Source organism: Musa acuminata, chromosome BXJ1-4, assembly GCF_036884655.1.
Source record: "Musa acuminata AAA Group cultivar baxijiao chromosome BXJ1-4, Cavendish_Baxijiao_AAA, whole genome shotgun sequence".
Classification (NCBI taxonomy): domain Eukaryota; kingdom Viridiplantae; phylum Streptophyta; class Magnoliopsida; order Zingiberales; family Musaceae; genus Musa; species Musa acuminata.
The window spans coordinates 24,032,256-24,058,555 of record NC_088330.1 but is presented as its reverse complement, the minus strand read 5'-3'; the positions used below and the strand labels follow the sequence as shown (position 1 = coordinate 24,058,555).

The window sequence follows — 26,300 nt, the reverse complement described above, 5'->3', positions numbered from 1 at the left end:
CGCAGTCGCGGATCCCCTTGCTGCAGCGAACGCCGGTTGCCACCACCATCGCCACTGCTGCCCAGCCAGCGACGATGCCGCTCGTCGCCCAGCCTGCCACGACCCTCGCCGCCTCCTTCTCCACCGCCGCCGCTGCGCTCCGGCCAGCAACGACTACTGCTGCCAGCCACCGCAGCCTTCACCTCAACCCCCTCGATCTGCACCGTTGCTGCAGCCCCCTTTCTCTACATCGTTGCCGCAGCCGCCGGTTGCCACCACTGCAGCCTCAACCCCGGTCGCTTCAACGACACCGTTGTGTCCTCAACCGCACGCGATCCATCGACGTCACCAACGCCTTCGTAGTGCGGTAGAGACAGAACAACGCTACCTTCCATCCGTACCGTTGCAACCATTACAGCGACAGGCCCTTGGCGACGCTGCCCCCAGCTGCAGCCACATCAACGCAGTCGCCTTCCAACCTTGACGATCTCACCCCACACAACGATAGAAACAAGGCAGCTACTCTTCCTCCAACGCAGCGACCGTAGCACTGCCCTTGGCGTCCACCTCCTCGGCAACTTCGTATCGACAGTGTTGATCCCCTTGACCGATACCAAAAACAGAAGTTGAGATTACAGATTTGCAGTCTTACGCAATGGCCACTGATAACTCGGTGAAAGCACAAATGGAAGCATTGGAAATCAGAATTGAGAACTAACTGCAAGAAACACTTAATGATTTCAAAAAGAGCCTACTAGAGAGTCTCAGCAAATTTCAACAAAATGGGGGCTCAAGTTCTACGTTGCACAGATCTGAAAATACAGGAAAAATTCCCCAAGATTATGACACAAATTACTCACACATGAAGATGGAATTTCCGAGATGGAAAGATGGAGATCCGACCAATTGGATCTCTAAGGCAGAAAATGTTTTTCGTTTTCACAGAACCCCAAAAGAATCCTAGGTAGAAGTGGCCTCAATCCAACTCGAGGGAGATGCACTCCAGTGGTACGATTGGTATGAAACTTTTCACGGAGTTCCTTCGTGGGAGCAATTCAAAAGAGGGCTTCTTGTTCGCTTTGGCCCATCCGAATATGAGAATGTTGATTGCCAGCTCGCCAAAATCCATCAAACTTTTACAGTGTTAGAATATCAGAGTAGGTTTGAAAGATTATCAAATCAAGCTAGAGATTGGTCGAACCGACAACTTCTGGATACATTTATTGAAGGGCTTATTCCAGAGATCCGGTGTGAAGTTAAGACTCGTCAACCCCATACTATGATAGCTGCGATCTCATTTGCAAATCTACATGAGAAAAAAATTAGCAAGGAAAGATCAGCAAGGGGTTTGTATTATGATGAAAAATGGAGTATGCCGATGTAAACAAGGGCAACTTCTAATGATTGAACCAATTGGAGAGGAACCGAAAGCTAAGAATGTGGACTCTGATCATGAAGGTATAAATTCTAATGAAGATGTTGGACCTACCATATATACAATGCATGCATTAGCCGACTACTCTAACCCGCAAACTATGGAAGTTGGCGAAACTCTGGAACATCAGCCTGTTATAGTTTTGATTGATACTGGTAGCACTAACAATTTTATGGACAGTGAGACTGTCGACCGATTGGCCCACCACATTGAAGACTATGATAGATTCGAAGTAAAGATCGTTGATGGACAGATTTTCACTTGTGATAGCAAAAGTTCAAAGATAAAATTGATTATACAGGGCCAGAAGTTTCATGCAACAATTGCTACATTGAAAACCGACTTGTTGCTTACACTATTAAAAAGTGGAGATCATACTTACTTGATCAACGGGTTGTGATGCGTTACAGATAGTCTATGGTTAAAGTGCTGAAAGAGAAGCTCCTAGAGATTGATGCTGCTCAGCCTTGGGGACAAGGCTGATTTGAAGAGGGAGGAACTGTTAGGACCCTTTTTCTGAGCTTTTGAATAATGTTTATTGAGTCTGTTTAGTCCAGTTGTTTATTGAGTCGATTTAGTTCAATTAGAGTCAAGTAGAGGTTTATTTAATATTTATTTATTATTAGAGTTCAAGTCCTGATGGACTCTGGGTGGAACTCTATAAATAGGGATGTAATTGCTTCTTTTTCAGAAATCTATGAAAAATACTATTCTGTCTTTGGACAACCCTAGGAGGCCGATCCCCTCGAAGTGATCAAGGAGGGTTGATCCCCTCGAAGTGATCAAAGAGGGCCGATCCCCTCGAAGCGATCAAGGAGGCCGATCCCCTCGAAGCGATCATTATCATCCCCATTTCTCCCCTTTCTTCGACGATAAGACTTTAGGGTCTTATCATTTGGTATCAGAGCAATGATAAGACTTTAGGGTCTTACCATTTGGTATCAGAGCTTACGATTAGACCTTTAGGGTCTTATCAAACTGCTTCTTTTCAGAAATCTATGAAAAATACTATTCTGTCTTTGGACAACCCTAGGAGGCCGATCCCCTCGAAGTGATCAAGGAGGGTCGATCCCCTCGAAGCGATCAAGGAGGGCCGATCCCCTCGAAGCGATCAAGGAGGCCGATCCCCTCGAAGCGATCATTATCATCCCCATTTCTCCCCTTTCTTCGACGATAAGACTTTAGGGTCTTATCATTTGGTATCAGAGCGACGATAAGACTTTAGGGTCTTACCATTTGGTATCAGAGCCTACGATTAGACCTTTAGGGTCTTATCAAACTGCTTCTTTTCAGAAATCTATGAAAAATACTATTCGGTCTTTGGACAACCCTAGGAGGCCGATCCCCTCGAAGTGATCAAGGAGGGTCGATCTCCTCAAAGCGATCAAGGAGGGTCGATCCCCTCGAAGCGATCAAGGAGGCCGATCCCCTCGAAGCGATCATTATCATCCCCATTTCTCCCCTTTCTTCGATGATAAGACTTTAGGGTCTTATCATTTGGTATCAGAGCGACGATAAGACTTTAGGGTCTTACCATTTGGCATTAGAGCCTACGATTAGACCTTTATGGTCTTATCAAACTACTTCTTTTCAGAAATCTATGAAAAATACTATTCTGTCTTTGGAAAACCTTAGGAGGCCGATCCCCTCGAAGTGATCAAGGAGGGTCGATCTCCTCAAAGCGATCAAGGAGGGCCGATCCCCTCAAAGCGATCAAGGAGGCCGATCCCCTCGAAGCGATCAAGGAGGCCGATCCCCTCGAAGCGATCATTATCATCCCCATTTCTCCCCTTTCTTCGACGATAAGACTTTAGGGTCTTATCACAAACTAAAAAATCAAATTAGCACCACTAGACCATTGCAATTGATCCATTTAGACTTATTTGGATCAATTGACACAACGAGTCTAGGAGGAAGCAAATATGCCTTTATAATTATAGATGACTATAGTAGATACACTTGGACCTATTTCTTGGCTCACAAAAGTGATTATTTCAAATGTTTTTCTAAATTTTATAAACTTACTCAAAATGAAAAAGGCTTCATGATTTCATCAATTCGGAGTGAACATTGTGGCGAATTTTAAAACCGTGACTTCCAAAGTTTTTGTGAATCCAATGGATATAATCACAAATTCTCCACTTCGAGAAATCCTCAACAAAATGGGATAGTTGAAAGAAAAAATAAAAATTTATAAGAAATGACAAGAACCATGTTAAATGAATATAGTCTACCTAAGTATTTTTGGGCCGAAGCCGTTAATACAGCTTGCTATGTCATGAATCGGGTTCTAATAAGACCATCTCTATCAAAAACTCCATATGAATTATGGAATAACAAAAAACCAAATGTTTCTTCTTTTAAAGTTTTAAGTTGCAAATGCTTTATTTTGAATGAAAATGATGCCTTAGGAAAATTTGATGCTAAATCCGATGGAAGGTATCTTTCTTGGTTACTTTTTCATTTCTAAGGTTTTTCGTGTTTTTAACAAAAGAACCTTAGTTATAGAAGAGTATATTCATGTAGTTTTTAATGAAATTTCTGAGTTAAAGAAAAATGATTTTGATGATGATCTTGGTTTTGATAATTTGAATTTAAATGAACCCCCTCCTCAAAATAGCAACTTGGATGCATCTTTTTCCGAAATTTCCTTACCCAAGGAATGGAAGTATGTAGATGCTCATCCAAAGGAGCTAATTATAGGAGATGCATCAAAAGGGATTTAAACTCATTCTTCCTTCAAGAATTTTTGTGCTAACGCCACATTTCTTTCTCAAATTGAACCTAAATGCATTGACGAAGCCTTGAAAGATGATTCATGGGTTATTGTAATGCAATAGGAATTGAACCAATTTGAAAGGAATGAGGTATGAAAGCTTGTTCCTAGACCTAGTGATTATTTAGTCATTGGTACTAAATGGGTCTTTAGAAACAAGTAAGATGAATGCGGTATCGTGGTTAGAAACAAGGCTAGACTAGTGGCCAAATGTTTTAACCAAGAAGAATGTATCGACTACGAAGAGACCTTCGCTCCTGTAGCAAGATTAGAAGCTATTAGGATGCTCCTTGCCTATGCTAGCAGTAATAATTTTAAACTATTTCAAATGGATGTCGAAAGTGCTTTCTTGAATAGTTTTATTTATGAAGAAGTGTATGTTGAACAACCTCCCGGATTTAAAAATTCTCTTCTTCCTAATTATGTATTTAGATTGACTAAGACTCTCTATGGCTTAAAACAAGCTCCTAGAGCTTGGTATGAAAGGCTTAGTTCCTTTCTTATTTTAAATAATTTTATAAAAGGTAAGGTTAATATTATATTATTTATCAAACATTTTGAAAATAATTTTCTTATTGTTCAAATTTATGTTGATGATATTATTTTGGTTTTCGGATGAATCACTATGTGAATTATTTTCCAAGTGTATGAGTCATGTATTTGAAATGAGTCTATTGGGTGAATTAACCTTCTTTTTAGGATTGTAAATTAAACAACTTAGTAATGGTATATTTCTTAATCAATCTAAATATACATTAGAATTGTTAAAATGATTTAACATGGATGATTCAAAAGCTATAGGCACTCTTAGGAGTACTTTCACTAAGTTAGACATGGATGAAAGTGGTGAAAGCTTTGATCAAAAAATATATAGGGGAATGATTGGTAGTTTACTTTACCTCACCGTAATTAGATCGGATATCATATTTAGTGTAAGACTTTATGCTAGGTTTCAAGCTAATCCTAAATTGTCTCATCTTAAAAGTGTTAAAAGAATCCTTAGATATCTTAAAGGAACTCCTAATTTAGGATTATGGTATCCAAAATCCGATAATTTTGATTTAATAGCTTATGCAGATGCCGATTTTGACGGATATAGCATAAATAAAAAAAGCATATTCGGAACATGTCAAATTTTAGGACATGCACTTGTTTCTTAGACTTCTAAGAAACAAAATTCGGTTGCACTATCTACGGTGGAAGCCAAATACATAGCTACAAGTGCATGCTGTGCACAAGTTGTTTGGATGAAAAATACATTGGAAGACTATGGAATTTACTTAAAAAACATTCTCATAAAATGTGATAATACATGTGCTATTTGTCTAACCAAAAATCCAATTCAACACTCTAGAACTAAGCATATTCAAAGCATCAATTAGTGGATATTTTCATAAAATCCTTAAATGAAGATCAATTTGACTTTATTAGAAGAGAATTAGGCATGTTGAATTATCCTTGTGAATGAGCTTGATTGTATATATTGAAATAAAATAATAATACTCTAGTATATAACAAAAAGAATATATTACAAATTTCAACTCACCTGGGGTTCACTGAACTTCAATCCAGGGAAAGAAGCTAGACCAGCAAGATCATGTTCTATATACTAAAAAACAAGGTATAAATTGCAAGACATGCGTGATGTTACTAAACCTTCCAACTTTACTATATTTGGATGATCAAGTCTCCGCAAAATGAGAATTTCCCTAGCCATAAACTTTACACTTTCAGGCTCCAGATTGTCAAACTACACATTTTTTAGAGCAACAATCTTTTTATTGTCAAGATCACGAGCCCTGTATACATTGCTATATGTTCCTAGGCCATAAATATCCCTTTCATCCCTAGTTAACTTACACAAGAATTGAGCGTAAAAAAGAAGAAAAATGCTATTGTAATCTTATGAGTCCTCCTCTAAAAGCTCTAAGTATTAGTACAATTTATGAAAGGAGTAAGTGGGAGTGAAAAGATTGTCTCCTAAACCTGTGAAAAGGAGAAAAATGGTGTAAAATAGTAGTTGATCTTCGTCTATTAAAAGAAGATCTTTAATGGATGCCAGTCATTTCGACGAAAGAGGAATCGGTGGAGTAGATGTAGATCACTATAATATCTATCATTTTTGAACATTATTAATAAAAATTTATTTATAAATCAGAGGACTTATATGTAAATATAGAAATTTTAAGGACTAAACTGTTAAGTAAAAAAAAATCGGAAATTTCGGTTTTATCCCACCGCCCCCCACGCAGAGAGAGGAGCGGTGGGGCGTGGGGAGAAGAGAGGAAGAAGAGGGAGAAGAGAATAAAAGAAGAGGAAGAAGAGAGGGAAGAGGGAGAGGAAAGAGAGATAGCTGCAGCAGGGCTGCAGCACCTCTGTTTCGTGTAGGAGGAAACAGAGGAGTTCATGTGTGGGGCGTCGGGGAGGAGAAGGGAAGAAGAGGAGAAGAAGAAGAAGAAAAGAGGAGGTGGCTACGGCAAGGGCTGCAGCGAGGAGCTGTGGGGCGTTGGGGAGGAGAAAGGAAGAAGAGGAGAAGAAGAAAAGAAGAAGAAGAGGGAAAAGAAGAGAGGAGGAAGAAGAGGGAGAAGAGAAGAATAGAAGAACAAAAAAAGAGAGAGGGAAGTGGGAGAGGAGCGAGAGGTGGCAGCAGCTAGGGCTGCAGCGCCTCTGTTTCCTGCAGGCGGAAACAGAGGAGACGAGGTGTGGGGTGTTGGAGAGGAGAAGAAGAAGAAGAGGAAAAAGAAGAAGAGAAAAAGAAAAAAAAGAAGGATGGCTGCGGCATGGGCTGCAGTGAGAAGGTGTGGGGTGTCGGGTAGGAGAAGGGAAGAAGAGGAGAAGAAGAAGAAGAGGAAAAGAAGAAGTAGAAGCGGGTGAAGAGGCGGCACCTCTGTTTCCTGCAGGAGGAAACAGAGGAAAGGAGGTGCTGTTCATCGGGGAGAAGAAGGGGAGGAAGGAGAAGAAGAGAAGAAGAAGAAAGGAAGGAGAAGGAAGAGGAGAAGGGAAAGAAGTATCTGCGGCTGCGGCTGTGGCAGCTGCAGCTGTGGCAGGGAAAGAGGAAGAGGAAGGAAGAAGGGAAGGAGAGGAAGAAGAGAAGGGGAAGAAGGGGCTGCGGCTGCGGCGATGGCAGCTGCAGTTGGAAGAGAAGAAGGAGAGGAAGATGAGCAGGGGAGGAAGAAGAGGCTGTGGCCGTGGCTGAGGCTGTGACTGCAGCAGTGCAGCTGGGAAAGAAGAGAAGGAAAGGAAGAAGAAGAGAAAGGAAAAGGGAAGAAGAGAGGAAGAGGAGAAGGGGAGGCAGCTGCGGCAGTGGCAGCTGCAGCTGGAAGAGAAGGAGAGGAAGATAAGCAGGGGAGGAAGAAGAGGCTGCGGTTGTGGTGACTGCGGCCATGGCTGCGACTGCGACTGCGGCAGTTGCAGCTGGGAAAGAAAAGAAAGGAAAGGGGGAAAAAGGGGCTGCGGACGGGATTCCGGCCGCGGCGGCAGCGACTGCGTATCCAGCAGCTGTGTCTGCAAAAGAAGGGGAGGAAGAAGGCAGTGTGGTGGAAGGGGCGGTGACTATGGCAGCGATAGCGGCGGTGGCTGTGGTAGCTACGTTTGGGAAAGAAAACGAAGGAATGAGAGTAAGAGAGAGCAAGTGATTATGCCTCTATATTCTGCATGAGCTACAGTTGTGGAGGAAAAAGAGAAGACATGTAGAAAACGAAACAGGGAGAGGACACGGAGGAAAAGTCGAAGGATTTGGGACACCTTTGGATCTTCGGATCAAAATATTTGAAAGGCAAGTGTTTCGATCTTTTCTATTGCAAATGTTTCGATCCTTTCTATTGCAAGAGTCCCGATCTTTTCTCCTGCAAGTGTTATCTTTTCTATTGCAAGTGTTTCAATCCTTTCTCCTGCAAGTGTTTCGATCCTTTCTATTGTAAATGTTTCGATCCTTTCTATTGCAAGTGTTCCGATCCTTTCTATTGCAAGTGTTCCGATCCTTCTTATTGCAAGCTTTCTAATCTTTCCTATTGCAAGTGTCCTGATCTTTCCTTACTGTAATCTTATCTCTACATTTACTTTGAACAACTTCTGAGATTCTGAGATTCTGACCTTTCTACCTTATTATGGTTATAACTTCATGTATTGACATCTGATTTTGACAAAACTTATTTGATCAGAATATAGACTCATAAACATTTCTTTTGATAGCTTATTTTCAGAATTCGGAGTAAGTTTGCCTGCCCAAACTTCTGTTTTCAAATGAGCCTACAGATTCTACAAAACAGTAATTTTGTTTTTGACCTTTGGTTATTAAATCAATGGTAACTCCTTGTTGGAAACCTTGATTTATACGAAACTTATTTCATCAGAAGCTAGATTGAAATATCTTTCCAATGATATATTTTCTGAGTAAAATTGGAGCACGATTGATAGTTTGAATCATTTATTCAATGTGCTTCTTGAATTCTGCCAGAAATCAAGCTTTGGTCGATTTCGGATATTCTGGTTTCATTCCTTTAGAAATTGATTTCATCTAACCTTCTTATTTGAATTGAGTTATATATGATTGCTTGGAATCCTTGAATGCTCTTGCTTTCATTTTCTTTCAAATCTGAATACAATTGTGAAAGATTATTGCTTACTTCGTATTGACTCGTAAAGGCACATGTACGTTTTGTTGTTCCGCGTGTGCTTTCGATATGTGCTATTAATTGTTCATACTATCCTTTTGTACTCTGGTGTTTGTGGGATATTGTGAACCTTTGCCAAAAATGGTGAAGGGAGTTATGTATAGAGCCTGTGATGCTCTGCCGATCCCTATGACTTTACTCAGACGTGGGTGGATGGAGCTCCCAAACGTGGGAGACCTCCCAGACGTGGGAGACTTATGTTTGGTGGTCATTCAGAAATGGATGTACCATATTATGTTATAGTCCCACTTCACCTTCTGTATGTTTGATATGATATCCAGAGCTTTGGTTATGTGTTTCTATACATGCTTTGGATAAGAATGATATGAATGTAACGTCAAATTCGACGTTTGAGCTTCTATTTCGTATTCGTTCTTTGATATGCTCCGAAATGGTCCATATGCCATTGATATGTTTCGAAATGTCCCATTTGTCATTGATATGCTCCGAAACATTCCATACGTCGTTGATAAGCTCCGAAATGTTTCATTCGTTATTGATATGCTCCAAAATATTTCCTATGCCATTGATATACTTCAAAATGCTTCACATACCATTGATATGTTCCGAAATGTTTCATTTGTCATTGATATGCTCTGAAACATTTCATACGCCTTTGATATACTCCGAAATGTTTCATTTGCTATTGTTATGCTCCTAAATGTTTCATATGTTGTTGATATGCTCCGGAACATTTCATACGCTATTGATATGCTCCAATTACTCTATGCTCCATTTGTTATGAACCAAATAGGTTTCGAATGACAATATATGATTTTGTATCTAATGATATGGTATCTTGAAAATTCTTGTATTCTGCCTTGCATTACGATATCTTACTTGTTTGAAATCATTTCTTTTGTTCTGAATATGCTTTGTCACTTGCTGAGTTATTTTTAGCTCACTCCATTGTTATATAAAATCTTTCAGGTCAGCTTGTCACTCTTTGAGATGTTTGAATTGGGCCGAGGCAGTGGAGAGCTATTCAGAATTATGGGCAAGTCTTGTTGGTTATTATGTTATTATTATATAAGTATATTTTGTATGTAATGAAATGTTGTCGATGAACCGAAATGAATATACCTTGTAAAAGTATTAAAAGATCTCTCTTATTTGGAATTTCGGAATGTTAAGTCTAGTTTACGATGATATGAACTTGTAGTAAATGGTTGGAGTTATGATTGTATAAATTACATAGCTTGTGGATTTATATCATCTTCCAAGAAAAGAGGCTGGGCATCTAGACCCAACCATGATGATGTGTTAATGGTCTTAGTTAAGATCTTGAATTTTGATATATGTGAGAATTTTAATTGATATCCTATATTTTGTTTCATTTTAAAAAATCTATTTAACTCTCAAAACTTACGATCCATATCCTTTACACTCAAGCCCCTTGGGATCACATAACTCTACGGAGCCCGCTCAAAGATTATGAAATCAAAGTTTTTAGTGGTAGATATCCCTTCAACTTACATCATTGGTAGGTGACTTACTCCTAATTGACTTCGTACAATAATATCAACTTATTACATGATACTAAAGTTTTCCAATACGAGAGAAATCGATGTGTTTCGAAGCTACCCTCGAAAGTCTCATCAATATTGTCTAATCTCAATATCTCTCACCAAGAAAGTAGCACCATCGATTTTGTAGCTAGATACAAGCGAGGCTTCTCGTTGGTACATCCTAGTTTGATCATACAATTAAAATCGATGTTGCGCTGTCCAAGAAATGAGCTCATTAATTTTCTTCTACGACTTAATTCAAAAATAATTTTTGCTTGGTCTCCTAACGACATACTTATAATTTGATGTATCATTTAGGCATTTGTTCAGATCGATACGTATACCGGTCCTTCCCATCAATAAAATTTAAACTCTCATCAAAATTTCAATATTGTCGGGAGCTTTATACACAGTTACCCCCGTCCCTATGGCAGAGTCATGAAGTGAAAGAGACATGTTTCAACGCTCGGATCTGTTTTCAAGAACCGGTGAATCAACTGCAGAGGGGAGCAATGTCACGGCTATTGATCGCCCAGGCCAGTTTCGACTTCCAAGGCAGGCTATACTGCAGGATGCGACTTGTATTGATCTCACTGATCGGTACACATGTTTCATGCCGCCGATACAAAGAGGCCACTCTTGAATTTCAAATCTGAACCATGCTTTACAACTTTATCTGCCAAGAGAGAAGAAGAAAAGAATCACGTGGGCCTGTACAAAGCTTGGAATGGCACCACCTCATATACTGCTTGGAATGGGTGCAACACTCAATCATCTGGGCGCTGGATTTCACCCATCAATATACGGTTACTATGCACTTTAAATCCAAGGAGAGATGGATCGATTTGCCTCCCTTTCTTCCCCCTTTTTTTCGCACTCTTACCAATGGAACCGGCTTCTAGAGTCTCGACCAGCTCAGGCATCGGCTTTTTAGTGCTCTTCAGCATCTCACTGAATGAAGGTTCTATAACATCTGCATTATTGCCCGAGGAAGTTTGACAAAATCGCAAGTCTTTTTTGTTGGAGATTGACGTCTCTATAGATTGAGATGCCGGATTCCCTGCAGATTCTCGCTTTCCCTCTGTATCAATTTTTTTTTTTCAAATCAGAGTTAGAGAATTGATGATCTACAGCAAAGGACCAAAAGTCTTCAAGGTACCATAATTAGAAGAGAAACGGACAAAAGGTAGGGGAGAACTAGGAATAGCATTACCCTTGGAAGATCCAGAAGTAATAGGATTCCTTCTCTCGGGAGGTCGAGAAGAGATCAGGTCTGATACTGTTGCAGGTGATGTAGCAGGAAGATCGCAGGCATGTTTCGAGAACAACTTGTCAGTTCCTTTTGGCAGATCACCAGAAATCCTGCAAAACAGGAACAGCACAGCATAAACAAAATTGAAGACTAAGTTTAACAGTCTGCATCTGCTGTCATTTATCTTTATGAATGCATAAGCGATCACAAGCAAGGCTCCAAAACGGTCATTCTTTCCGATTGGTACCTAAACTTTACAAACCGGATCAACAGGATCAAATTTGCATTTTACCCAAGGGTTGCCTTTTCTGGAAGATCAACAAGAATACCAGATCCAGTTCATACTGGCATACGAACATATGGTATGCTGGAACATTGCTACAGTATTCTTGTTTTCAGCATGTCCCAATATGGCATGAATATTCTTGTTTAACATACAACAAATATAATGGTTATAGAGAATAACAAATGCAATAGAATTTATGGCTTGTTCTAACTGACAGCAAATATCAAGAATTGCCTTTTCTGTTTTATAATCATAGTAACTGGTTTCCTTTTTAAATTCCCTTATCTCAGCTTCCCTCTACTCCTCTACTCACTCATTTCCCCTTTTGAAGCTAGAATTGGTCAAAAACAACCGATTCTGGTTTATGTTTGTTTGATGATAACAAACTCCAACTAATTTTTCAGTATAAGACCAATAAATCAGCAAATATTAGATCAGCATTATCATATCAGAATTGGTTGATACCACAAACTATTGTATGATGAATATCCAAGTAACCTTAAGGTCACACTCTACTAGACCTCTAGCCCAGAGTTGTCTCTATCATCTAATAAATTATCCATTTTCTCCCTCCCTCATCATACTCCAAGGTACCAATGGGTCCTCGAGACCCAAATGAATGATTCATACCTAATATCATGCCAATACTTCATCCCTTAGTCTCACATCACAGTAATGAAACACTAATTGCAACTTGTCTATTCTAAGTTTCACACCACAGTAATGAAACACTAATTGCAACTTGTCTATTCTAAGACATGCATGCACATGATGGCGGTTAGTGCCATCGTAATTGGGTCAGTACATACTAATTGGCATCCAAAAGGGCATAAGAGGAGAAGGAAAAAAGAAGAAGAGGAGAAGTAGGAGAGAAGAGGAGAAGGAAAAAAGAAGAAGAGGAGAAGTAGGAGAGAAGAGGAGAAAGAGAGGAGCAGACCAGGCAAGGTTGGACAAGGAAGAAGAGGCAGTGAAGGATGAGAAGCAGTACCACACAGCGGGAGGCAACGGTGCGAGATGCAAGAATATCAGTTAAGAGAGATATGGGGAGGGATTAAAAAGTTCTTAAGAAACACCCTAAGTTTAGCCCAAAGAGGACGGCTAGAGGAGGAGAGACAGAGTAGAGAGGAATAGGCAGAGGAAGGTAAGAAGCGCCTGTTCCAGATTGCTTTTGATAAACTTGTGTATATATGCATCTAAAAATGTGTACATGTATTTGCATGTTCAAGTATTTAACACATATGGATGTATATCCTAACACACAAAGAGCTAGTAAAAAAATCTTGTCACTAGGATTGATGATCTCAAAGTGTTAGCATCAGTCTTTGTCATGATCAAGAACAGTTAGTAATGTAGTTCACATATGTATGCACACACAAGTATAGTAGGTTACTAGAAATAATAAATAAATAATATTCTACAAAAATCCAAACAAACTCAATCACCAAAAGATCTAACGATAAATCAATCAGCATCCATTTGAAAAATGTTCATAGGTCATAAATCGTAATAAGCAAGAAAGAGATCAAATATATGGAACTTAATTAAACAGTGAAAAATAATCCAACATCAAATTCTCATGACTCATAAGGGAAAGAAAACATTCTCACTGATCATCCTTTTCAATAAATTAGTTAATTGGCAGAGAACTTCTTACATGTTATTGGTCTCCTCAAGGTTAGCACTATCAAGTCCCATTTCATAATTGTAGAAGACCAATCCTCCACCTGCAGAAAATCAAGACAATAGCTATCTGAATCATCCAAGTGGAAAAGTAATTAACCAAGAGATAGAAAAAACTGTTAGACAAGTTACCAGCCTTGCCAGATGAATCATGTCTGGAAGGCTTGTCAATGTGTTGCTCTTCATGACCTCCACCTTCGAATTGCATGACCCCACTTTCCTGTGTCTCCATAGCTGATTGAGTCCCAGAAGTACCTTTTAGACCCTGCATTTTCCCTCTCTCCCCCTCCACAAGATTGGAGAAACCTAACCGTTGCAAGGAAGCACCACCAACATAATTAACAAACTTATCTCTTTCAATTAAATCCATATCTGACTGGAAATGTTTCTGTTCAAGTGATGTTGTAGAATTAGATCTCAAAGTTGACCTGCTACTTTCAAAGTTATTGACACCATCTTCCAAATTATTGTTTACAAGTTGTTCATTTGGTGGCTGTCCTACTTGAGCAAATAAAGAACCTTCTGAGAAAGAACTACTCAATCCTGCTCTATCTGGGCCAAGCTTAAAAGCATGTTCAAAAACAGGCTGAGAATAGATCCAAGAAGAATCTCTTTGTTCATAGGATGGCGTAGCAGTAGCAACTACCAACCCTTTAGTATGTTGAGATTGAGGAATCTCTCGATGGATTAAGTCTCTGAACCCATATTCAGAGTTTCCATCATTTTCTACATATGATGCCCAGTTTGGGTCCTCAATCATATTGATGCCCCTCCTCTGATTTTCTGCTTCTATTTGCAACTGCTTCAGATGGGATTGCATTAAATCAGCTGGTTGGTGCCTGCTTGGCTCAGACCAGAGCTTCTCTGCTGCATCCAAGTGTGTGCCGGTGAACTCAAATACGTCACTTTGACAAGGGTGAGCACTAGAAGGAAATTGTCCTATCTGACCAGGAGTATGGAAATGATCAAGATGTCCTTGTCCATCTGGACCTTGAGCTCGTGCTATGGCATTTAAGAGTTTCAAGTTTGAATTAGGAGTAACTGCATGCATATGCATTGACCTGTCTATAGGATGTGGCCCTCGTTCATAAGGACCTTGTTGCATTCTCTCATGTGATGGAAAGTTTCGATGAAGATGGCTTGGCTGTTCAGGTGATGAAAGTGACTGTGGCGTCCGCAAAATGTCTAAGTGGCCAAGTCTGGCAGAATGGTTCTGGTGGGGACTAGCTGCAGTTCTGATGAACTGACCAGATTCATCAACCGACCAGACCCCTCCTACATGTCTCTCTTCTTCCATGCCAGGCAGCTTCCTTGAAGCAGTGGAGTATTTTTGTCCTTGAAGCTGCTCGCGCTGAAGCCTTAAAAGAAATTGTTGTTCTAACGGAGGCACCTGCCTCTGCTTGGAATGAGATAGAACATCCAATAGATCATTATGATTCCGCCTCTGCAAGCTCCGGGAAACATTTGCTTGGAGAAGTTGCTCAATAGTTGCGTCATGATGCAGCAGAAGATTATGAGACTGTTGGTGTGTCTCATTCAAAAGATGCTGCCTTAAAAGAACCTGTTCAAACATGTTCATCTCATGAGAATCAATATTTGATGCTCCAGAACCAGGTTCAAGTAAATGCTGATGCAACAAATCTCCACGATGAATCTGCTTCTGTGGTTGTTGAGGTTCATGAAATTGAAGATGATGTTGTAGTAATTGCATCTGATGTTCTTGCAGTTGTTGATGTCGTTGATGCAATTGATGTTGCTGCTGCAACTGATCAAGAAGCCGCTGCTGTTCAAACTGATATTTCAGTAGGCGCTCTAGATCCTCCATAGATCGTTGATTAACAAGGTGGTGCTGGTGGACAGATCTATGCATCTGATTGAAGAATTTTCCAGCAAACTCAACATCTTGATGGGCCAGCAAGCATTGCTCTTCATGTTGCTGCTTTTGTAATTGTTGGAAGAGCAATTGTTGCTCTAAATTTAATTGGTTGGGCTGGGCTTCAAACCGTGACAAGTTATTTGCATAAATGGTATCATGAATTATGTTTAAACCCTTACTCATTCTGCAGTTGTTGGCCCATGATTCTTTAGCAACAGGGTAGTCACTTGTTAAATTAAACTGTTCCTGATTGTGGCTAAACAGAAAGGCATTTCTTGCAGCATCATGATTGTCAATCAACTTCTCAGACGAGAGAGGAATAGTTGATGAAAGGGGATGCTTCACATGAGTTGCTTCCAGCTCAGACCACAACAATCCAAGAGGATTTAAGTCATTATCTCTTGAAATCTTATGGCTGGAAAAACTAGTATTTCCTGTATCCGCCACCATAAAATGATGACCAGTAGTGGAGCTTGATAGAGCAATGTGGTCATTAACAAGCTTTCCTGACACCTCCATGTCACTCATAGGCCTACCACTAAACGATACAACTGCAGACAGAAAGTTCTATTCAGCAACTACAAAATTTGACAAACATTAAATATCAACCCATATATAAGGCAAATAGCTCAAGCAATACAAACCTTCTGCATCTTGCCCAGCAAAATCCTGGAAGATTTTTCCGTCAACACATGCGGTACCCAGAGGTGCTTCTGAATTGGAAAAAGACAGCCTTTCTTTGTTAGGATTTACTGAAGCTTCACTCTCAACAACATTGGGTTTCATGTGATGACCCAGAGCATCCCATGATAGCACCCGTTGTTGACCATTCGTAATAAAAGAGCCATTAGAATGGGACGAGGCAACACAAGCATCCAGGTTTCCCCTTGTAGTGTCCACAGCTTCAAAATTTTCAGCAGACGGTGCATCCGAGATGGTATGAGTCTCCAGTTTCAAGTAAGGCATAATTTCACCTAGTGGTTGAAATGGTGTGCCCTCGGGAGCATCTGATAAACACACAGGTAAATCTGTACCAAAGAAACCTTGTTCAAACCATGAGATAATGTCGACAACTAGAAAAGGACCCTGTATATCTCCTCGGGGATCCTGGTATAATAAACTCAACTCCTCAAGAGAAGTTCCCTGCTCTAAATGCTTTTTCTCAATTTTGCTGATTTCATGCTTGTTGGTGTTTGGGATCTCAAAAGATGCATCAAACAAAGGATATGACTCATCAGGTAACATAGCACTAACATCAAGTGAAACAGTTGAATCCTCTCCTTCTAACTTGATATTCTTCAGAATGTCCAAAAGACATGATCGCCCATCAACATTTACCAGTTCTATCTCACCAACATTAATCTCAGAATTAATAATGTTACCATCTGAAACTGGTTTATCATAAACAACATCATGGTCTACCACCACCGGAGCCAGACCATCAGGCCCCACTAAGTTAATCCGAATGTCAGGATTATTCTCACTTTTGCAGTCCGTATCCAGATCTAAAATGAAAAATCAACAGAACTTTTAGTAATGAACAACAAAAGTCAAGAAGAGCTTTAAATATATATGCAACACAAGTATTTCATGACCTCTAGAAGTGGTAATAGATCCCTTTTCATCATGTTTCTTCTCAACTATGGTTTTGCCCCCATCTACATACAAAAAATTAATAAATAACATGATTCAGTAAGCTTACTCACTACTCAGATTGAATTGAGTATTATGGCATGTTGCTTACCAATCTCAGTCTCATTAATTATCACTGCCTTTTCCTGACTTAAACTGAGTTCATGGCTTGTGACCTTCCCCTTCCAAATATCTTTCAGAAGAACCTTTAAGACAAGCAGCCAATATTTAAAAAATATATATGTCCATCGGAAAGATTTATCTCCATCAAGATAGAACACATAGCTTGACTAGAAATTTCAAAAATAATAGCACAAAAAACAATGTGAACTAAAATTTTCATAGACCACATTTTCCAACCAAAATTTATGACCATGCAGGTAAAGTGAAGGCATGCGCTGTGCTTTTAGTAATGGTTACTTGGCACTAAACTAACTGTAGCATGTATCATTTGTCATTTGTAGATCATAATTTCACAAGTCATCATATCGTAGTGCCTTTTTCACGTTATTATTGAGAACAATAAACAAAGTTAACAAACCTCTCCGCATGAAATATATGTATCAAAGTTATCATTCAATACAAAATAAATTCTTCAGGTTCTACTTTCCAAAATCAAATTATTTCCACAAGTTCTCTTTCAATGTCAAACTATATCTATGTTCACATAAGATAAGTAAATAAAGCAATAGAACTACAAAAGTATTTGCAATCTTTGTATAATCTTCTCCGATATGCAAGATTTGGAGGGATCACTTTAGCTGCAAATGCGACAAGAGAAAACAATGATCTAGTGGATAAATTACAATTCAGCTTACCTCTTCATCTACATCAGGTGCAACAAAGGCCAAAGGAGTTAGAGAACTAGATCCTGTTACTGGAGGAACTTCTTCAAAACCATCTGGGATAGCATCAACAACAGACATCTTCTGATTCCTATAGATATCAAGAAGTTTTCCCCTGGGATACCGGAACTGTTCTTTATTTATTGGGACTGCACCAATGGGGCCAGCAGCAGATGATTTGCCAAATTGCAATACTGTAACAGAGTTTGATCTACCTCTACCAGAAGTGAAAGGCACAGGTGGACCCTCAACACGATCTCTTTCCAAACCAAATCCAGGTGCAGCACGGAGCACTGAAGATCCACTGGAATGAATTTCCTGACGATGTCGAGGTCTCCATCTATCATGAGAATCAGACCCAGACCAGGGACGGAGGTTAGCAATAAAAGACTGTTTCTCAGCATGAGAACCATCTTTATCTACGTCCGCTTTCTTTTCTTTCCATGGCTCCTTGTCTTTGTCCTCAGGACCCCACCTTGATGACCACTTACTATCACGGCGACTTTCATTGCCTGCACTACGATTAGAAACTTCATGCAACCAATCAGATGAGGACAAAGTCCTCAAATCAGGAGCTTCTCTCATAGAAATATTGTCAGGATGGCGGTCATTTTTACGATACTCAGTTTCTCGGTCACCTTCCTTTTTCCATTCTCTCCTACCAAGCAAACCAGTTTCTCTCTCCTCATCACGCCATCGGCGATTGCTTTCAAGATCATTGGCATTCCTTCTCCATTCTTTCTTATCCAGTGAGCCATCAAAACGCCGCATGTCATTCTGAAAGGAGTCAAGCAAGGTTACAGAAGGTGCCAAGCTGGGTGACCGAGCATCCTGTCACACATACGGCCAATAGTCAGAATATTTAAAAAGCATTAGTTAAGACAAACATGACTGCAACAAGACTGCAAATGATGAACAAACAGAAAACAGATATAATGCATGATGCACTACATTAGATCTTGCAATTTCTTGATCACAACAAATACTATGAAATAACAAACAAACATTCTTGATCAAAAGCTGCTTCTCACGGAAAGAATCTAAGTTTCCATAATGCTATAGTACTTCATTTTTTGAAAAGTATTGCCACTTCTAAGTTTAGATTAAGTAAAAAGATCCTACAGGTTATTAAAGTTTGAGAAAGTTGTCTTGTCTCAGCCACCGTCACATCAAATTGTTAGCTATTCTTGTACTCAACTATATGGAACAGTTGAATGCTAGATGACTAGAAAATCTGCAACAAATTGAAGGAACTAAATGAATATAACTTTACGATTCCACTTGCACGAAGTCTCTGACAAAGAAGGTTAAGTGGAATAATTAAGTGCAAGGATAATGACCCTTTTTAATTGATAGATTCAAGGATTTTAATTTTGAATGATACCATCCGGTACCGTACCAATCCACCAGCAAACCGATACGTGGCCACCTACTACCGGTCGATATCAGCCTGGCTACGGTGAAGGAAGAAGAAGTGTCGAGGGAGAAGAGGGAGAAGGCGCTCAAAGAAGAGGGAGAATCGGGAGAAGCTTTACGCTTCCCGATTCGGCGCTGCCCTCCCTCGACGATCCCAATCCAAAAGGTAACAGAGAGGCGACGACTCGACTTCTTCTTCGCGATGTTCTTCACCTAAGGCCGAAGACACTTGCGGCTTTCGCCGCGTTCTTCACCAAAGGCCGGAGATGCCTACGACCTTCGCCGTGTTCTTCGCCGAAGGATGAAGATGCTTGTGACCTTCGCTGCGCTCTTCGCTGAAGGCCGGAGGCATCTGCGACCTTTGACGCCTTCGCCGAACGCCGCAAATAAGGAGAAGACCGGTCTTCTCCTCGTCTGATGCAACGAGGAGAAGAAAAAGAGGCGACGTCACCGAGGCAATGTATGCCTCCTTTTTTCTAATATTATATTATATTATATTATATTATATATATATATATATGTATATATGTATGTGTGTACATATAGATATATATATATATATATATATATATATATATATATATATATATATATATATATGTGTGTGTGTGTGTGTGTGTACCGAGCGATAAACCCTAACGTACTGCTCGGTATACTTGTATCGTACCATACCAAGCAAAACTTGAAACACCGATACGATACGAAATTACGAAACTCTGATAGATTCATAAGTAAAAGATTATTTAAATTCCTATGTCTTGTTTATGAAAAATATTTCACCAGAAGGTTGGCATAAATAGAAAGCATCATACATGATTTTAATAGTTCTTATAAGCAAGGTTCGCAATACCGTACCATACCGGTATTTCGACCTGGGCTCGGTACCGGTACGGCACGGTATATTGAGCGGTACACCCAGGTGTGCCGAGTACTGTAGCACTGCTATAGTGCTATAGTGCACTCGGACCGGTAACAGACGATCCGCGTACCGACAACCTGTCGGACCGGTACGTACCGCCCGTACCGGGCGGCACAGTTCGGTACGGTAGACCCTGCTTATAAGCTACAACACCCAGGAATGGATCCAGCACAAAGGTCATCTCATAATCAAGTAATTCAAGAAGTAAAAGATGATAAATTTGTCTCTCAATTTTATTAATATTTCATCAAAAAATTTCCATTAACGGAAAGCATCATGCTTAATTCTAATACTTCTACTAGCAACCAAAAATCTCCTAAAGCAGTAAAGATCACCAATAATCACTTGTCACACCAATTTTTTTATGATCGAAAATATCAAATAAAAATAGATGTTTGAAATCACAAAAGACCACATGATACACTATTAGCACATAACATTAACAGGTTATCTAGTATCAACCTGCACAACCAAAAGAAGGCCCTGCATTTAAACCATTAAGACTTCCAAAACCACAATCATAAGCATATATATAAGCGCAGATATCAAGCATGGCCAAGAAACCCATGAAAAGACTTGATGTAATTCTTAAAGAAAAATCAACCTGCTAATGCATTAACACCTGTGTTAAAAAGAACCCTTTCAAAAAGGCTAATACACAAGTCTCAAAATACCACCACACTGTACTTTTATTACGTAGTACCATAGTAGACTTAGGAGTACCCAAGTGTCAGTCTATATCATAAAATACAAAATGTTTTAAGGAAAGCATTCAAGCAACTAAATCCTTCAGACAGTCATGATTTTCAGCATATAGACCATTAACGAGCATGGGCAGCACGTTTCAGATCAAGGATATGATTTTTTGTGAAATAAATCAAGTAATCATTTCAGAACCTTGATGGTGAATCTGAAGAATAGATATGATGCCATCAGGTTAACTATCATATAACAATATAGCATTATTGTGCTATATTGTTCGCATGCAAAATTTGAGTACTCTCATTCTTATTGTGCCCATGTAAAATTTGCTCGTTTGCAACCTTAGTGTCAAGGGTTTGAGTCACAAAAATAATCGCTCTACTTATTAGTTGTGTACCTTAATCATCCCTGGATCCCATATTGACAAGAATCTCATGCACTAGATTGGCATTTCAATTGGAACAGTTCAAAATTTTAAGGCCAAAAAGGTATCGTTGAAAGTTCATCTTTTCCAAATTGTTGATTTTATGCAACCCACCGATGGTACATAGAAATCAAATGGCAAACTAATGGCCATGCAATTCTGATGCAGCCATAGCTACAAGATCAATTCCAGTTTTGGTTAGAATTAATTGAGTTTGTGAAGTACTGATTTTATTAGCAATCATTAGAGTCCACAACTTCAAATACATGAATTTGAAGTAGTTTCACTTAATTCAAATCAATATCAAAGTGGTTTAAATCAAGTCATCTTTTGCTTAGCTTAGGTGCTGTTTTGAGTTTGCATTAAGTCTATAATGAATTGCTGGGTTAAATTAAGTTGGTCTTGACTTTTATTTTGAGTTAGATCTTAGCAGTCCAAATGCAAAAGATTTCTAATAGGCATATTATCTTTTAAAGTTGTTGCTTGACTGAGATTTTATTGGAATATATATATATATATATATATATATATATATATATATATATATATATATATATATATATATATCTTAGCAGTCCAAATGCAAAAGATTTCTAATAGGCATATTATCTTTTAAAGTTGTTGCTTGACTGAGATTTTATTGGAATATATATATATATATATATATATATATATATATATTTATTTATTTATTTATTTATTTGTTTGTTTATTTATTTATTTATTTGGAGTTCATATTTAGAAAGCAAATTTGGAGATATCATTTTCTAGAACAAGAGATCAGACGCCAGTAATATCTTGCTATCAGATGCTGATTTGACTTCAATCATTCAAATAATATCTGCATTGAAAAGAAATTCAGCAAATAAAAATGGTTGAACAGTAGATCTCTTGATTAGGATTTTCAGTTTTGTTGTTGCCATTGGTCAAATTCCAGAAATTTGACCAATGGCATTTAAAATCCTACTCTGTTTAAATCAGCACATATTTGAATTAAAAAGATTTCAACAGCAAGATAAATCAGGGAGGTTAGAAGAATCCAGTCACAGAAGATATTGTTCCATATATATGTTGGTTTGCAAACCCATAAATATAAGCTTAATTACAATAATGTAGTATGGTTTAATGACATATTAAAAATTGTTTAACTAAAGGTTGCATGGCCATGATTGTCCTTTTCTCTTTCAATATTTATCTGGCTTATGACCAGCATCTTAACAGAATTTTCTATATCTAACCCTCGACTCTCTTATGGTTTGATAGATACGGTTATCCCATTTCATCAACTTGACAATGATACCATAATAGCAGCTTGACAGATTCACAAGTTAATTCCTAAGGACTAAAATGAACTGCATATATATTGTCAGTTAAAATACCATGCACACATTGAAATGTCAAAGCAAGTCACCACTAGACAAAAAAGAGTTTTCCATTCAAATGCTAGTGAAGGCTGGCGATATTCAAAAGTATAAATAAGAGCATGCAACTAGAATCAATTATGATGTCTATTCACATAGGTCCTATGCTAAATTTTACCAGTGATTTAAAAAGTTTTAGGTGCCAAAAGGCACCAAAGTCCCAAAACGCCTGAGGTAGCAGGCGCTCGCTCGAGCGAAGCAAGACGCTCTAAAATATTAAACTATAAAAAATATATAATATAATTAAAAATATAATTATTTAAATAAAAACATAATATTAAATTAAAAATATAATGTTAACAGTATATTACTTAAGTTAGAAGAGGAAAAAAAAATTCTATGAAATATTAAAATATAAAAATAAATAATATATTTAAAAATATAATTATTTAAATTAAAAATATAATATTAAATTAAAAATATACTGTTAACAGTATATTACTTAAAGTTAGAGGGGAGAGAAAAATTTATTAACAGTAACAGAGAGAGATAGCAACAGCGACAGCGATTTAATATATTGTTAACAGCATATTACTTAAAGTTAGAGGGGGGGAGAAAAAAATATTAACAATCACAGAGACAGCAGCAGCGGTAGCGACGAAAGCTGCCGGCAGTAGCAACGGCAACAGTGGAAGCTACGGACAACAACGGCGAAAGCTGCAAACAGCAACAACGACAGCGACGGAAGCTCCAGAGGCCGTTCGTCAATGGCAAAGGAACCTACGGTCAGACTCGTCCGTCGACAACAAAGGAAGGCTCGGTTAGCTGCGTCTGTAGCGAAGGCAACAGCAAAAAGCATTGGCGGTAGAGGCAGAAGGAGCGCTAGGGTTCCTCGGGGTCCTGCAGGTGCGAAGCATGATTTTGAGGTAAGAAACTACAAACCAAACCAACCTTAAACCGGTTCAGTTCGCCTAATAGAGTTGGGCGCTCGCCCGAAGCACCTAGCGCTTGCGTTCGGGCGAGTGGCTAGGCGGCGCCTCATTGAAGTGCGTCACCTAGTGCACACACAAGGCGCTCGGGCCTCGTGTCTCTCGAGCACTTAGGCGAGCGCCCGAGCGCCTATTTAAATCATTGAATTTTACTACCCAAATGAAAAAAAATAGGGGCCAACCAATGGATTGAAACTAAACCACCTAGAAAATATTATGGCCTTAACTGAACATATTTTTTGAAGAAGAAACGATGATGAAAATGACAAGCTTAAGTTACTAAACTCTGAAATACCAGCAAGGAAGCAAAGTGAACAAGGAGAAGATATGTCAAACACAAAAGAAGAATGAAAATTTTAAACAAGCAATCATGAAGCCCACTTAAATAGAAAAATACAATAAATTATCACCATATAGTAGAAAAGAAAGATGCTACCAGTACAGTAGAAATGCCAAACCTTGTTGTCACTGGGCTTAGCATAGAGCCATTGGGGAGACAGAGGAATACTATTTTCAGAAGTCACTTGATCTGCACCAGAATTACATACGAGTCATTAGAATTATATTAACAAGTTAGTGAAACAAAAGCAGAATTTTATACAGAAAATCTTGATCCTTTTAACGAAGAGGAAGGTGGCAATAAGAAGCAATAGTATGTATGGGAAAAAGTCATAATGACTTTGTCAGTTGATGTGCATGTAAAATAACAGAAAGGTAGAGTTCCCAGAAGTTTCTGGTAAAACTAAGGATTCTGAAATTTGTTAAATACACACTAACCAGCAAGCTAAATAAGAATGGCAGAAATTTCACAAAAAAATATCCATAGGTTATGCAGAAGCAAATACCGAATCATACAACTCCAAGTCTATACATCGGACAAGTAAATGGAACCAGGTTACAACTATAAGTCCTGCAAAAGCTCACACATTCTGGAGTAAATAATAAACAATGGATGACAAACTTAGCATACACATCAAAAGCAAAGCTCCTAATATTTATGAACTAAAATAAGTTCTGTGCAATGCAGCAAATTCAATCAATTCTTATAGCAAAGTCTAACCCAGATATGACACTAAAAGCCCTACAAAAGGGAAGCTCAGTTGCTCTTTCACTGTCACAAATCCAGATGGATACTATTTACAACAATTGCAAAAACAGAGCATGCCACCTAACTGAATCAAAGAAACCAGCATCAAGTAAATCACCCTTCCCCTTATCAAGAAACCCCATAAGTTTTTTTTTTCCTTGCCATTTCCACCAGTAAGAGTATCTGACAAGAAAAAACTTCCAATTCAACAAAAGAAACTAAAGAGACGACTGCATGATTCAACATAAACAAAAAAATAAAAATATCTCAAAGAAAATAAAAATCCAAGAACATACATATATCTAAATTGGGCCCTAGAGGAACCTCTTGGATTTCAACAACTCTAAAACAGAACTCATTGTTACTACTAATAGCATATAGCAGCATAGTGCAGATTCCCCAGGCCCTTCATAAACTCAAAAAATCATTGATAACATTGATCAGTGAGGATATGACAAAACTAATCACCCCTGCAAGTAGATGATTTTTGGTCCTTATTGTTTGCTGCTTTTAAAGAGTTTTATTTTTTTCTTTCTAGCAACAATATTTAGCTCATCGATCAACATGTTCATGAAAAAGTACACAGCTAACAATGGAATGAAGTCGGCAAGAAAATCTGACAACGGAAGAACAAAACACTAAGACCCGGCTTCAAGATCGACCCGTTCAAATCGGCAAACACGAATCCCAGGAAACGCAAACAAAGAAACGAAGCGTCGGGTAACCACCTTTCCCGGCCCAGGCCTCGTCCGCCAGCTTCGAAGGGAGGAGATCCTCCGGCAGATCCACGTTGCCGCCCGCCATCCTCACCGCACCTGGTTGTGCAGAACGCAGAGATCGGAACCGCAGAGGCCGAATCAGGGTTTCCGAGGAGACAAACCCGGAGAATACGAGGGCGAGAAGAAAGTGAGAGCGAGGGGTCGATAGGGATGACGGCTCGGGGGATTAGGATTAAGATCAGGATTAGGGTTTGCAGGAAAGCGGATGGAGAACGAGAGAAGGAGAGGGTTCGGGCTCGGATCAGGTGAGCGGAATGGAGTGAGAGATGGTCGAGAGAGAGAGAGAGGGAGAGAATCAGATCGAAGGAAAACCATTTTATTTCGGGATTCTCGATGACTTTTTTTTTCTCGTATTATAAGAAAATTAAAATTCGAATAATTTTGCACAGTGATCAACCGGTTGCTGAACCGGAACTGCGAGTTTCGACACTGGTTGAACCGGAGGTCGAACCATGCCAAAGCATGTGTTCCCCGTAAGATATTATCCATGAACTCGGACTCCAAATATGTATCGCATATTATTGTGGAGATGCAACAATTCAATTGTGTTCACTCTTTGGCTTAATATGATTAGAACAAAATATTATTATAACCGAGTGAATTTTGATTAATTAAATCGTTTTGTGAACGACCGTTGAATCATATTCATAGATTCGTTAAATAATATATTGACTAGAAAAA

General features: G+C 39.0%; 1 protein-coding gene and 1 long non-coding RNA gene across 4 annotated transcripts; one reads left to right on the top strand and one right to left on the bottom strand.

Annotated features, from left to right (window-relative positions):
* The first annotated feature begins 6,471 nt into the window (after positions 1-6,471).
* LOC135650806 (uncharacterized) lies at positions 6,472-10,012 on the top strand. The gene is made up of 2 exons (XR_010501629.1): positions 6,472-7,965; positions 9,794-10,012. It is a non-coding gene; the product is annotated as an uncharacterized LOC135650806 (long non-coding RNA).
* Positions 10,013-10,934: 922 nt separating this feature from the next.
* Positions 10,935-25,923, bottom strand: LOC135650783 (uncharacterized). Of its 3 annotated transcripts, none has more exons than XM_065170385.1 (10): positions 25,569-25,922; positions 24,190-24,282; positions 17,916-18,773; positions 17,210-17,303; positions 17,061-17,123; positions 16,110-16,970; positions 13,722-16,016; positions 13,564-13,633; positions 11,585-11,733; positions 10,935-11,452 (listed from the first exon to the last, which is right to left on the bottom strand). In XM_065170385.1, the coding sequence occupies exons 2-10, from the start codon at positions 24,232-24,234 to the stop codon at positions 11,139-11,141; spliced, it is 4,749 nt and encodes a 1,582-aa protein (XP_065026457.1). In that variant the 5' UTR covers positions 24,235-24,282; positions 25,569-25,922; the 3' UTR covers positions 10,935-11,138. The 3 variants fall into 3 exon arrangements, with proteins under 3 accessions (XP_065026457.1, XP_065026450.1, XP_065026465.1); XM_065170378.1 differs by having other exon boundaries at positions 24,212-24,282; XM_065170393.1 differs by lacking the exon at positions 10,935-11,452 and having other exon boundaries at positions 11,591-11,733; positions 13,726-16,016; positions 24,212-24,282; positions 25,569-25,923.
* Positions 25,924-26,300: the final 377 nt, after the last annotated feature.